This window comes from Chlamydotis macqueenii, chromosome 5 (genome assembly GCF_036417535.1).
Source record: "Chlamydotis macqueenii isolate bChlMac1 chromosome 5, bChlMac1.mat, whole genome shotgun sequence".
In the NCBI taxonomy this organism is placed as follows: domain Eukaryota; kingdom Metazoa; phylum Chordata; class Aves; order Otidiformes; family Otididae; genus Chlamydotis; species Chlamydotis macqueenii.
The window spans coordinates 64,353,754-64,368,207 of NC_141560.1; the positions used below are offsets into that span (position 1 = coordinate 64,353,754).

The 14,454-nt window shown below is 38.1% G+C and overlaps 1 protein-coding gene across 2 annotated transcripts in view; it reads right to left on the bottom strand.

The window, feature by feature from the left end:
• The window catches only part of ELP4 (elongator acetyltransferase complex subunit 4), a 154,193-nt gene that overhangs the window by 121,270 nt on the left and 18,469 nt on the right, over positions 1 to 14,454 (bottom strand). For both annotated transcript variants that reach the window (XM_086748886.1, XM_086748887.1), the window contains exon 4: positions 1,075 to 1,206. In XM_086748886.1, coding sequence (XP_086605012.1) covers positions 1,075 to 1,206 — 132 coding nt within the window. The remainder of the gene's footprint in view (positions 1 to 1,074; positions 1,207 to 14,454) is intronic.

Here is a 14,454-nt window from a genome sequence, read left to right on the forward strand (position 1 = left end):
TCTATTTTGTTAGAACATCAGCACACTATTTGTTAATGACGTGCAATTGTTTCCATATCGATGTACAAGGAATTCTGCTAGATTTTAAAATGGACAAATTATTTTGGGGATGGTTCAGAGCGGCACAAGCAAGTTCCACAATAATAAAATTGATGAGATTATATGATTACCCTGGAGGCTGTTTGATTTGGCATGTCACCATATATAAGTCTGTTCTGACACAACTATATAGCCATGTCTGTGCAATTTCACAGAAAACCAAACATGCCAAGCCTTGTAAGATCATTTTGTCACATTCCAATTATGTTTTTTAAGAATATGACTGAACTTACTAGGCAGTTATGACTACATCTAAACTAGAATTTATAAATGTAGGCTAAAATGTATAGATAAAAGAAGTTTTTGTTCCAGATAGTAAAAAATGCTGTAGTTTTATTAAAGGTTGATTGTACCATTGGATGAAATAAGAAAGTCACCAGTCACAGGAGATATATTACTCACAAAACACTAATAACTGTAAATTCCAAAAGACTGACCACTGGGCTTCTTTCTTATACTCTTCCTGCACAGTGATTAGTTTCTAGTGACAGTGAAGCTGCTATAATCTCAAGTGCTTACTTTAGTTGTTATGCACATGGATAAGCAGGTCAACAGCTTGCTTCACACAGTACTTTCACTACAGAGATCTAGTAAGTACTGTTGATTAAACCTACTTAAGTAATTTGCGCACAACTAAATTTGGGCAAAGTTTTAAGTGACTAAATTATTCAAACTTTCATAAAAAGCTGTTTCAATTTAAAATATTCACTGGAAAATCCCATGGTACTTTAACTTTTTTACTTTTAAATTACTATTGTCTGTATTAAGTTTTACAGTTCCTGCAAACTCTCAAATTCCCTTTCTCTCTGTATCTCTAGTAATTAAAAAATACAGTGGTGTATGATAATTTACCTTCAGGAGGCAATCCTGTAACACTGTCCATTACCAGTTCTGTTGTCTAGATTCTGTTGAAAAGCATTTACTCCACAAATTCATTTTGACTGTAAAAGGGAAAAAATATTAAATACTGATTACCTCCATTTTTGGTAAATTCTGGTAGCGCCAGGCTATTTTCATAGAATCCTGAAAATCTTCCGGCTTCCCAGATGTTGCTGCTTCTCCCAATTCATTTCTGCAGGTATCATCAAGCAAAGGGGCTGGAAGTTCCTACAGGTGGAGAGTGAAAGAATGTCAGTTTTCTACAGTAGAAATGACAGTTCAGATTTTTATGCCCTCCAAAAAAAAAAAAGTTAGCTAATACAGTTATCTTAATATAACAGACAATTGTAAAATCTGTAACAAAACTTGATTAAAATAACTGTTCTAAAAGACTGGCTTCTACTAATACTGAGTGTGAAAAAACCCATGTAATTATTATGGGAAAAATGAATTATAGAAATATAAGAGAATGCAGAACGGAAATATCACATTGTATACTGTACTTTACAGAAACAACACATCTTGAGCAGCATCCAGATTCCTTTTTTTTTAAAAAAAATCTTTCTTTAAAAGTTGATCTCCTAAACTATTCTATTTCTCAGAAGTTTCCTGCATAGTCGATTTAAGCCTATTTTATAAGACCACTTTTGTTAGCTTCTGTAAGTCTTTTAAAAGTATTCAACAGACTACAATAGCCTATAGACACTGGCTGAAAACAATTGCAACAGGATGGTTTGAATTTTCTTTTCTGCTAAACATGACAGATCTACTAATGACAGATACATCATGAGCACAAACAAGGGAGCAAAAGTAAGGGGCAAATATTTAATACTGGAATTTTTATAAGTCTCTAACACAAACATTTCTGGCTTAAAAAAAAAAAAGAATGCATTGCACAAAGGTGGATTTACTGTTCTATGAGGACAGAACTGCATCTTTGACTGGGACCCAGATGAGGAATAGCGTTTTATTACAAACTTTCTGCTTTCTACCTTTGCTGCACTGCTGAAAAAGTAAACAGCACAGGGGGCATATCAAGCATAGCATTCAGAATTTATGCATTGGGCTTCTACATCTACTAGAGGAATGAAGTGCAACCAAGTTTTCTGATTCAACTTTATCACCCACCTGTGCAAGCTGGAGGGCATAGGAACTCTTTAGCTGCTTAAAACAGATCAGGACTTATTTGAAAATTAAGTTTTTATTAAGAGAAGAAACTTGAGAGAAAACTGAGATGCAGTCTTGAGGGTTAAAAATATAGACCTGGCCTGTATCTCTGTTACAAGTTATTAGGTGTGAAGACATACGAGAAACAAATTTAAACTTTAGAAGAAGAGTCTCGATTGAAGTATGAAATTGTTCTGGTTTTATTTAGTGAGGGGGGGCTGCAGTGGTAGCTTCTGTAGAAAACTGCTAGAAGTTAGAATTATAGAATCATAGAATGGTTAGAGTTGGAAGGGAACTTCAAAGGTCATCTAGTCCAACCCCCCTGCAAGGAGCAGGGACATCTCCAACCAGATCAGGTTGCTCAGAGCCTCATCCCGCCTGGCCTTGAACGTTTCCAGGGATGGAGCATCTACCACCTCTCTGGGCAACCTCTTCCAGTGTTCTACAACTCACATCGTAAAAAATTTTTTCCTAATATCCAATCTAAATCTACCTCCCTCTATTTTAAAACCATTACCCCTAGTCCTATCACAACAGGCCCTACTAAACAGCCTTTCCCCATCTTTCTTGTAGGCCCCCTTGAGGTACTGGAAGACCGCTATCAGGTCTCCCTGGAGCCTCCTCTTCTCCAGGCTGAACAGTCTCAACTCTCTCAGCCTGTCCTCACAGGAGAGGTGCTCCAGCCCTCTTATCATCTTTGTGGCCCTCCTCTGGACCTTCTCCAACTGGTCCATGTTCTTCTTATGTTGGGGGCTCCAGAACTGGACACAGTACTCCAGGTGGGGTCTCACCAGGGCAGAGTAGAGGGGGAGAATCACCTTCCTCGACCTGCTGGCCACGCTCCTCTTGATGCAGCCCGGGATGCGGTTGGCCTTCTGGGCTACAAGAGCACATTGCCAGCTCATGTTGAGCTTCTCATCCACCAGCACTCCCCAGTCCTTCTCCTCAGGGCTGCTCTCAATCCATTCTCCGCCCAGCCTGTATTTGTGCCTGGGATTGCCACAACCCAGGTGCAGGACCTTGCACTTGGCCTGGTTGAACTTCATGAGGTTGGCATGGGCCCACCTCTCCAGCCTGTCAAGGTCCCTCTGGATGGCATCCCTCCCTTCTAGCGTGTCGACAGCACCACACAGCTTGGTGTCATTGGCAAACTTGCTGAGGGTGCACTCTATCCCACCGTCCATGTTGCCAACAAAGATGTTGAACAGGGCTGGGCCCAGCACGGACCCCTGAGGGACGCCACTCACTACCGGTCTCCACTTGGACATCAAGCCGTTGACCACCACTCTCTGAGTGCGGCCATCCAGCCAACTCCTTATCCACCGAGTGGTCCGTCCATCAAACCCATGCCTCTCTAGTTTAGAGAGGAGTTTGCTCTCCTTTGTTCAGTGGACTCTGCCAGGCCTAGGGTGGACCTGCTGCTGGCCAAGGCCGAGCCAATTGGTAGCAGAATGTTCCGTAGTAACACCTCTGTGATAACATATTTAAGAAGGAGAAAACAGAAAAAAAAAAAGATGTGAAGGAGCTGAGCAGGGGCAGAGAAGGGGAGGCCTCACAGGCCTTGCAAGCCTCACCCTCTGGCCCAGCCCAGCTGCAAGAAGTGGAGAGGAGATGAGATGTGAATGAGATGTAAAAAGGATCCTGAGAGGTGTCTGCCAGCCTGTTGTGAAGAATTTTTCTTGTGAGAGGAACGGTTGTAGATGCCAAGGTCAGTTCAGAAGGAGGGGGAGGAGTAATGCGGCTCCTGGCCAAGATTCCCCTGCAGCCTGTGGTGACGACCATGGTGGAGCAGGTTGTTCCCCTGCAGCCCATGGAGGCCCACGGAGGGGCAGAGATCCACCTGCAGCCCGTGGAGGACCCCACGCCAGAGCAAGTGGAGTCCTGAAGGAGGCTGTGGCCCGTGGAGGGCCCGCTGGGGCAGCTGTTCTGGAGGGACTGCACCCGTGGAAGAGATGACCCACGCCAGAGCAGTTTCACAAAGGACTGTGGTGCGTGGGTGGGATCCCACAATGGAGCAGAGGAGGAATGTGACGAGTTCTTCCCCCAGTGACAAAGCAGCAGCATAAAACAACGCGTGATGGACCATAACCCCCACTCCCTCTTCCCCCCGTGCTGCTTGCGGGGGAGAAGGTGGTGAGAGAATGTTAGGCCCAGGAAGAGGGAGGTTATCTTGTTCTCTGTCTCATTCTCCTGCTGGTTTTAGTAATAAATGAATGGTTTTCCCCCAGTCGAGGCTGTTTTGCCTGTAATGGTAACTTTAAGGATTTCTTCCCATCCCTATCTCAAACCTCGAGCTTTTTTTTTCTTGTATTATCTCTCCCTATTCTCTCGGAGGGTGGGGGGAGTGAGAGAGAGACTGCATAGCCTGGTCCCAATCGGGGCTGAACTACGACAGAGATACACATGAAACCCCGAACATATGCAGAGTTGATGCTGACCATAAACATCTAAATTACTTCTCACAGCTTTATATACGCAGATCTGATCCAAACAGACACACACAGAAAGATGACAACAAAAATTTAAATTAATCCATTTTGGGTTTAGTATTATGTTAATTTGGTATTAAAAGACATAAGAGAGAAAACCTATATATAGTTCAATATGTAATCTTATGAACACGTGTTATTTTTTTTTCTTTAGTGCAAATTAACAAAACATCTACAATTATTGACAGAATGGGAACAAATGTTTCTCATTTCAGGACAGTTGTTTCTGTTTCTTTCAGTGGTTGGTCAGTACATCCTTGGAGATAAAAGGTAAAGGAAGCTACAAAACCTTTTATAGTTACTTCAGTAAAGTTGCAGGAATAGAACAACTGTACCTATGTGTTTCATCAGCTAATCAGAAAATGAAAGCCATACCTTTGAGCAAATAATTTTATTTTCTTTACTCCCTTTTTGCAAATGAACCACAAAAGCCTGGTACAGACTCTTCATGAGAATGGTTATGTACGGAGTTAAATTTACAGATTTCTTACAGCTTAGTTAAAAGATACACTTGTATACAATAAACTCATATTACTATTGTTGTGAAACTTAAACTTTATGGGTAGGAAAGCTACACAAAGATCATAGAGCCACATAATAGTTTGGGTTGGAAGGGACCTTTAAATGTCATCTAGTCCAACCCCCCTGCAAGGAGCAGGGACATCTCCAACCAGATCAGGTTGCTCAGAGCCCCATCCAACCTGGCCTTGAGTCTTCCCAGGGATGGGGCATCTACCACCTCTCTGGGCAACCTGTTCTAGTGTTCCACCACCCTCATTGTAAAGATTGTAATTTTAAGTTAGTATTTACAGCTTTCATTAAATTTACATATTTATAATAGATGTTTCAGAAAAAAAAAAAAAAATCCTTTTGTCAAAGTTTCCTTATATCTACCCAGAAAGAAAGCAGGGAAACTTTCAAACCAAACACAAAGATTTATGACAGATGGGAGAAAATGAAAACAGAACACTGTAATGAAAGTATAAAATATAAATACTGAGAAAGTATAAATACAAACATTAGCTGACAAGCGCACCAATGCATTTCACATATATGCAGATACAAATTATTTGCATTTACTTCTAAGAGCATTATATAAATGATTTTTCTCAAAAAGAAGAAAGATGTTACTTTTAATTTCTCATTTTATAACTCAGACATCCACAATAAAGAGTTAATTAATATTATTTTCCAATTAAGGTGCTGTTTTGAAAACAAATCATTGCACAATTAAACTATAATGCGTATTTAATTTTCTAATACAGTTATTCATAGATTTAAGCTGGCTAAGGTAAAAAGATCTTTCTTTTAAATGAAGAGCTACTGATACATGATCATCTCAAAATACTGCTCAATTACAGTAATTAAAAAAATAAATAAACACAACATTCATTTAAAAAGTGAGTTCTGTAAAGGAATAATTCCGCAGGCCAAAACATTTCCAGATATCTCTTCCTTTCACTCACCAAGATTAATTCGCTCCCAGGTACTACCTGCAACTTTTTATAGTGGTATAGGGTAACCTCTGTTCTTCTCAGAACAATTGCCAGCCGCAGTTTGGAAAAGATTATTAAATCCTGCCTAAGCATTTAATCAAACTCTCTGAGCTTGCCCCTGTTTCAGATCCTACCTCTGATATAACCAGATGCTACCTCATCCTGCTGTAGTACCTCTGGGCAGCCATCACATCATCCGCAACACCGAAATCCAGGAAATGGCATATTTTACCATTCACCTTTATGATAAGTAAAGAGAAAACCAGCACCAATATTTTCTTAAAGCTATTTAATGTTTTTCTCCTTTAGAATCACTGCAAATAGCTGTGACTTTACTACTGGTTCATTGTTATTACACAATAACTGGTAAAGACAAATCTGAGACACGGACATTTAACTATATACATTTCCTTTTATATAATCACACATAATATATGTTTTACTGTATTTTATGCTAAAATAGAACAGAGGTCAAGACAATAAGGGGTGAGAGGTTCTCCAAGAATTACTGATAAAGTGCAAGCTACTTCAATACCCTCATGGAACACTGAAAAAAGTTCCTGCCTTGCAGTCTGACACAGCACAAAACCTCCTTACGTGGCACTAGATGGAAGGAGGACGTTACCAGCTGTTGACATCCGAGAAGCTCAGTTCAAAACAGAGACAGACACACTATCAGTGCAACACAATTGGGCACTGTGGTATGCCTTAACTGCTGCTAAGAATAAAGCAGATTAAGAGATCAAGGAAAAATGGTTTCACCTGAAGCTGATAAAGATTTGGGCTGCCAGAGATGAAAACCTGTCTAAGTGTCCATCTGAAACAGTCTTTTCTGCCATTATAGCTTACTTTTAACCTCTCACATAATAAAGAGATTTTATTCTGACACAATAAAAATTTCTAAGATTATAAAATGATTGTTTAAACATGACTAAATTCACACAAAGCAAGATGAAAAAACCCGCGACTCATTTCCTCAGCAGTTAGCGCACACATCAGCTTAGGTCTGTGTTGGGCCATCTTGTCCCTTGCCGCCTCACAGAAGCAACCAGGAGCATCTAAAAAACTCCCTCATACCAACAGCAACTCTTGTCCTCAGCTGCTTTTCCAAAATGCATTTACCTAATAACTACCATGCCTAGCTGAAGAATATGTCTCTTAGATGTATAATGTTCTTATCCCTGTGCAAGAGTCATGTTCCTATGATGCCCTGAGACTTAAGACATTTCTGGGGCTACTAGGTCTCACAGCCATATAATTTTCTATCCTAACAAACACTTAATTCTAAAGCAAACATATCCTGAATCATATTCTTGCATGTGGTGGTTGTGAACTTCCTGGCCTCTTCGCAGGCTTCGCATATAACGCATCTGCAATCTGGAAAACATAGTCTGCCTTTGGAGCTGCCTTTGGTATTTTGAAGACCGATTGCTTGAACTTCACTCGGCATATTAACCTGGTTAAATACATTCTAAGGTGGTTGTACTTAAGCACAAATAGGAAACAAAATTCCAATCCTATTCATGGTCTACCTGTAATTAGAACACATTCTAGATAAAAATTAATTAACAGAACTAATAAATACTGTTTATCTCTAGATTTGCATCCTAACTTTATCACTATTATGCCAGCTTCTGTTTACCCTTGTTTCCCTCCCATTTACACTAAACTGTATGAAACAGAGGCAAAATATGCAGTTGCTGGTTGAAGGTGTGTCGACGCTGACTAGTAACGAAGATGCATCCATTCATTAGCGTGGTAAAAGACTTAAGAATACAAAGGTGACAACTAACATTGTTTTTCCTTAGGATGTACTGATTCATTTATCCCAGTCCATAATTTAAAAAAAAAAATTAACTAGATCTTTGTATAATCACATTTGGAAAGGGAGAGAGCTTAAAACTGGTTAGTAAGCTTGGGACTGGGGAGAATTACAGACACAGAACACAGTTATATAAACCTGCTTTACAGGCAATATTGAAAATAGTGAAATTGAAATGATCCACATATTTATTTTTATCTTCATATTATCTTTTTATCTTCATAATAACTAGAACTGGAATAAAAGGCTTTCCCCTCTTCCGACACTGCAAATTAAATGCTATTCTGTGTTTCAAGGAAAGAGCTCTTTCCAGACCTGACCATGCCTGGGTGATACAGAGCAACTAAGTGAGAAAAAGTCTCTAGTTGTCATAACACAGGTTTATTCTCAAAGATAAAGGCTGGCTAGTTGGATACATACTTCACAACTCTTCACTGTCATGAAAGGTTTCATTACCATCCAAGAACTACAAAGCATTCATTGGTTCTCAGATTGTTCTTTAAAAGAGAAGGAAAAATTTAAAAAATTATGGAAAGGATAAAGCAGACCAGCAACCAAACCAGCCACAGAACACAGGCTTCTTCTGGCACACCTCTACAGAAACTGAGCTGAACACTCTACAGCCGAACACATATGGGGAGCAGGGGAGGGCATGGTTCCTACGGGTGACATTTAAACATGGCTAAGCCTGGGCTTCTCCTCAAAATACCTGGGTGTGGGAGATTCAAGAGCAGGGCTTCAGCACAACTGCCTTTCTCCCAGATTCATTACAAATTGAGAAACAAAGACACTAGTTTCCAGCAGTCTTATTAAATCATTATTTATGTTTGAGAATCATACTTCTCTATCATTTGATAGCGGTCTTCCAGTACCTCAAGGGGGCCTACAAGAAAGATGGGGAAAGGCTGTTTAGTAGGGCCTGTTGCAATAGGACGAGAGGTAATGGTTTTAAAATAGAGGGGGGTAGATTTAGATTAGAAATTAGGAAAAATTTTTTTATGATGCGAGTTATAGAACACTGGAACAGGTTGTCCAGAAAGGTGGTGGAAGCCCCATCCCTGGAAACGTTCAAGGCCAGGCTGGATGAGGCTCTGAGCAACCTGACCTAGTCGGGGATGTCCCTGCTCCTTGCAGGGGGGTTGGACTAGATGACCTTTGAAGGTCCCTTCCAACCCTAACCATTCTATGATTCTATAAAAAACACTTAAGTTCTGCTGAAATGATCAGAATTTAAAAAAGGATTTGGGATTGTGAGCCTATTTAGGATTAAATAAATTTATATTCTTAACATCAAAATCAGAGTTCCAGAAGACTACAAGACTATTAGAAAGTTTAAAAGTTACTTCCAAAATTTCATCCAGAATTTGGAAATAAGTCTTTGTTACTTAAACAAAAGACTAGGAAAATGAGAGTTGATTTCTTAGCCCACAATATCTCTATTTAACCTATTTCTGCTTAAAAATATCTCAGCTCCCACATCATATAGCTTTGAAAAGCTATGGGACTGACAATTTTGTGGCATCAGTGTGTCAACTCCTGAGAACTGTTACATTCTCCCAGGCTAAAAAAGGACAAATCTCTCATAAGCTATATAAAAAACCAAAGCACTACCAGTGCATTAGTTAAAATAAAAAAAGAAAAATATATGGCATTTCCTGGGGTCAACTAAAATACAAGTCTTTGCTATGCAGCATGAATACACAAAAAGGCAGACAAGTGCTAAAGTTACCAAGTGCGGCTTGGTTGGGGCATTTGTCTCTGTCTGGAGTGAGATGGAGAAGCCAGTTCATTGCTATGTTCTAAAACGAAAAACAAGTTGGGGAAAAAAAATTGTTTTCTAAACCACTAATACTAAATGACAAAGCAATAAAAACAATTTTGTTTCCTACAAAACAAGCTTGTGAAGGTTTTATTGCAAACACGAAATAATTTCATTAAAACATCTTTTATCTGTGTAATAAAATTATGTACAACCCATATCTGCTAACAACCCAAGTCCTTCTGTGTTTGCTGGTACATTACTTTGCTTCCCTTGTTTTGGCAGATGCACGAAGCAAAATCAGATTCTAACAGTTTGACCTCTCTCACTTCTTATGTTCTCTAGGGGATAATAAAATCCAAGACACAATCCCACAGCAGTTAATGAAGCTTAACCTCACACCCTCTTAATTACCAATGCATTACACCAACTATAGGCATCATACTCCTCTCTAAGCTATTTTACAATGCTAAAGAAGTACTACTGTGCTATTATTTCGCAACATAATCCAAGCTGTATGTGAAATCCCTCTTATATGAAATCCTTTGATCCTTACAGGTTTCAATAACTATATAATGAATAGTACTTAAGAATTTTAAACATTATCTATTTATGTATCGGTAAATATGTTGTTCACATGGTTTTATGCAACTATTTGTCAATGCAATATCATCACAGGTATGACTAAATATGTGAAATTTGAAAAAAAAATTAAAGGGAGTATGATGCATTGTTGATCTCTAATTGCAACGATATTTAAATAGTTTAAACTCACATGAATTTAAGGCTCTTTTTCATTATGTTAATTTTTAGTATTTAAAGGATACCAGATGGTAAGTCAGGAAGAGTAAATATTTTCTATTCAATAATGTATTATATAAGTGTCAGTTTAAAGGGCCCTACTCCCAAAAGGGGGGAGGATTCTATTTTGATTGTAAACACTTGTGAAGACAAGGTCTATTGTTAAAGAACACAAATGACTGGATACAGAATTTTTCTCCTTTCAGTGGCCCTCGTACTACAATTTAGTTCCATCTCCAGGTAAGGCTGTGAGAGGCACAGAAATTTTTCTTTGACATTCAAAAGGACCAAACGGATGTCAACACCAGATAAATGAAAATTGTGTGAAGAGAAAAAGGGGTTTTTTTTTAAATAAAAAGGTTAATTAAAAGTACTCTGAGAGGTATTTTCTTTAACCCATGAGAATATATTCTCTGCTTCACATACACAGAAGTAAACCGTACAGTCAAGTCATACTGCTATGACTTCCTCACACAAGATTGAAACCCAGGAATGCATACAAGAAGATTAGATGGTGGGGTTTTTTATTTCATCTTTTTCTGAAGCACTTAATGAATGATTAAGTAAGTAAAAAATAAAGACAAGAAAAAAGAGAATGACACACTAAAAAAAGTAATGTGAAGAAATGAAATAAAAATGAGAGTGCTCTCATCCAAAATTCTGTACACTCTGCTGGAGTGTGTAACGTAGTGCCCTAAACAGATTTAATAACAACATTACTCATGAACACCTTTAGAGATGAGCACTGTAAGCAACAGTTCACTAACTTAGCAAATCAATTCTACAAAGTTATAACTAGATTTATAAAATAGTTATTTGTGAACACTGAAGACTAAACATTTTGGTTTTATAAGTTACTACTTCTATGATACATTTAATTGGCTAAGTAAAATCTCTGTTTAAAAACAAATATAATTTTGTAACTAAGATAATGAAAGGAAATATCCTCATAAACAGCCAAGAATTGGTAGATAGGAAACTGGAAATTTAAGCCACACATTTATTTCCTCTGGTTCTGGAAAATCTTTTTATTAGATTAGTCTGAACTTTTGACAAACACTAAGCTTTACACTTTAGAGAGTACACAGCGTGGGTACTGCTTAAAAGGATTTCATTATTTTCAATCAGAAGTGATCATTTTTTTCCAGCATCCTCTTTCACACCCATACAACTTCTCTGTCAATTTTACAACACCGTTTTGTAATGCAGAAAATGACATTACAACATAATTAAAGTATTTCCATTTTAATACAGAAAAATGTAAGGTAGATATTCCATTTACTCAACAAGCAAGCAAGAAAACTAAACAGATGTGCCAGAGCTATATAATAAAGAAATCAGATTTTTCAAAGGAACTTTCAAACTCCGAGATAGCTGCCAGGGTTAGCCTCAACCTGAGTCTTTGTGCCACAAGGCTATCTTTACTTCAGAAAGAGATAAAAGGTGGTAGGAAGGCTCAGTAGAGCTGTAGCTGTAATTGGCTTTCTGTGTGTTAAGTGATAACATTTAACAGCATACAGCAGCTGAATCACTGTAACAAGCTCATGTATTTTGAAAACACAATTGGGAAAAAAAGCATAACAGGAATACAGCCCTGCTTGCATATATATATGTATTTACCTTTCAAGTTCTTATGCTTTTAATTTCTTTATGTAACATCTAAAAATGTCAGATGACAGAAAAAATACCTCTTCCATTCATACACAGCTTCTTTCACAACACCAGATATCAAAGAGACAGGAAGGAGTTAGAATAGCGCTTTTCAAAAGTGGAAACTTGGAAAGCTCTGGTTACCAGGTTTGCATTTCTCCTTTTGACAAAACAATGTTTTAGGGTCCTATCTATGAGGGGAAAATATAAGCAGCACGATTGAATGTACTTCACTAGAATAAAAAAAAAAAAAATCCATGTAGACAGCTATGCTTTCTTTCAAGAGGTTGTTTGCTTACATAGTAATACAACACTGAAGCTCAGTGGGTTGTTTATAGTTGTTTTTTTTGTAAATAACCCTGGAAATACAGAAGTACATTTTGCTAGATTCTTTCTGTGTTCATCTTTTCAGTGAGATAAGAATAAGTGTGCACTTTCTGTTCTTCAGGTCCACTCAGCTCCACTCAGCTTGCCAGAGGTGGAATTTTTTCAGTCTTTTTCAAATGCCATACTTAAGCAAAACATCATATTTAAAATATACTTTCACTTTTGTTTTAGAGATCTTTTCAGCTTGGTAGGAATTTTTTACAAACTTGTTCCTGGAGGTTTCTCTGATCTTGTCCCTACTGTTTTTTAATAAACCATTACACTTCTCTAGATGCATCTCCCAGCTTCCTCACCAAGTGACGCTGCATTTTCCCTTTCACTGTGGTTCCCTAACCACTAGCATGGTTTCTCCTGACTGTCTTGACTTCAGGATATGTCCAGCAAAGACAGTGAAGCTGTGTATCTGACACATGGGCACACTAAGGGCTTTACTATTCAAGAGAATCTTCTGTGTAGTTCTCCAGAGAGTAAGCTGGTCACACACTGCTCATTTTCAAACCTGAAAGTACAATGACACCAGATCAACACAGTAAATATTGCTTCATGCCTTACGGTAATTGCTTCATGGTAAGCCTCAAAGGACTGGACAGAGGGTAGCATTCTGGGGAATGCATTTCCTTCTAAGAAGGCTGTCCTCTATAGCAGAGGTGGGAAAAGTCTCTGCACCATAAGCAGCAGTCTCTATGTCAAAGTAAGAATTTTTTCTGGAAGGATGTGCTCTTTATCTTCTCCAAAAGGCAATGTCAACAGGTCTAGAAGTATCTTGTAATAAAATTCCAGCCTGAAAACAGAAATTACATAAAAATGTAGTAACTGTGCAAAGCACTCTTTTACTTTTCCACAGGAACTCTTCCACCTTGGGCTTCCAGGTTCCCAATGGAATGGTCATAGAGGTAACACTGGCCAGAGTCCTACAGGGAAATTGTTGGGTTTCTGTTTCCCAGAATGTATAAGGACCAGTAAGTCTTCCTCTTGAGACAAACTCATAGGCTCCACAGTAAAAGCAACTTAACAGGGAACAGTCTTTATTGTCAAGATGAGCTTGTAACTGGCAAATATAATCCAATTTTCTCTCATTAAATCTTTTGAGAATCAGTTCTCCCCCAAGGTCTAGATAGATAAAATAAGTAGTCAGGAAAAAAAGCAGAGAAATCCTTATATAGGCAGTTTAGGCAGTTTAGAATTTTAGTGCCAAATCTGAAGTAGGAAAAGTGAGAAATACAGAAATGTAGCCAGCACAGAAAATAGGAGTGGTTTTTAAAAAATTTTTTGTTGTTGGGTTTGTTTTTGTTTTTCTTTTTTAAGGACTAGAACCATACCTTGGCACTAACAAGGAGAATGTGTGCAGAGAACTAAGCTGTCATATAGTTACTGTATTTTTATGGCTTCCAGGGGTCATTTTGGTACCCAGCCTAACTTGGAGCGGATGTAAGCCTGTTCTGATTTTGGCTACAGTGAAGTTCAAGAAAATATTCAAACCCTTTGCTTGCTCTTTCTCACAAAAAGCATAACAGTGCTTAAGATTTCCTGTGTAATAAATGTAACCATATACTCAAACTTATATGTTCCACTCTTGAACACATACACTATATGAAACTTCAAAATAGCTGGCATTAACTTTAGAGTACCGAATTAAAAAAAAAGCCACTAAATACAGTGAAGTTAAGGAAACAGATACAAGAAAAAACCCCATCTATCTTATTAGTTTCTCTTTGTTTTTAAGCTTGAGCACATAACAGCCTCTTAATTTGTAGTCTAAACTTAATAAAGTATGGTACTGAAAACAGAATGTTGAAATATAATTATTCCTTCAGTCATTTTATTATTTAATTAGTTTTCCATTTACCAATGCAATTAGTTTTATTTAATGATTGACCATCGAAGCATACCATACTATTTCTTATA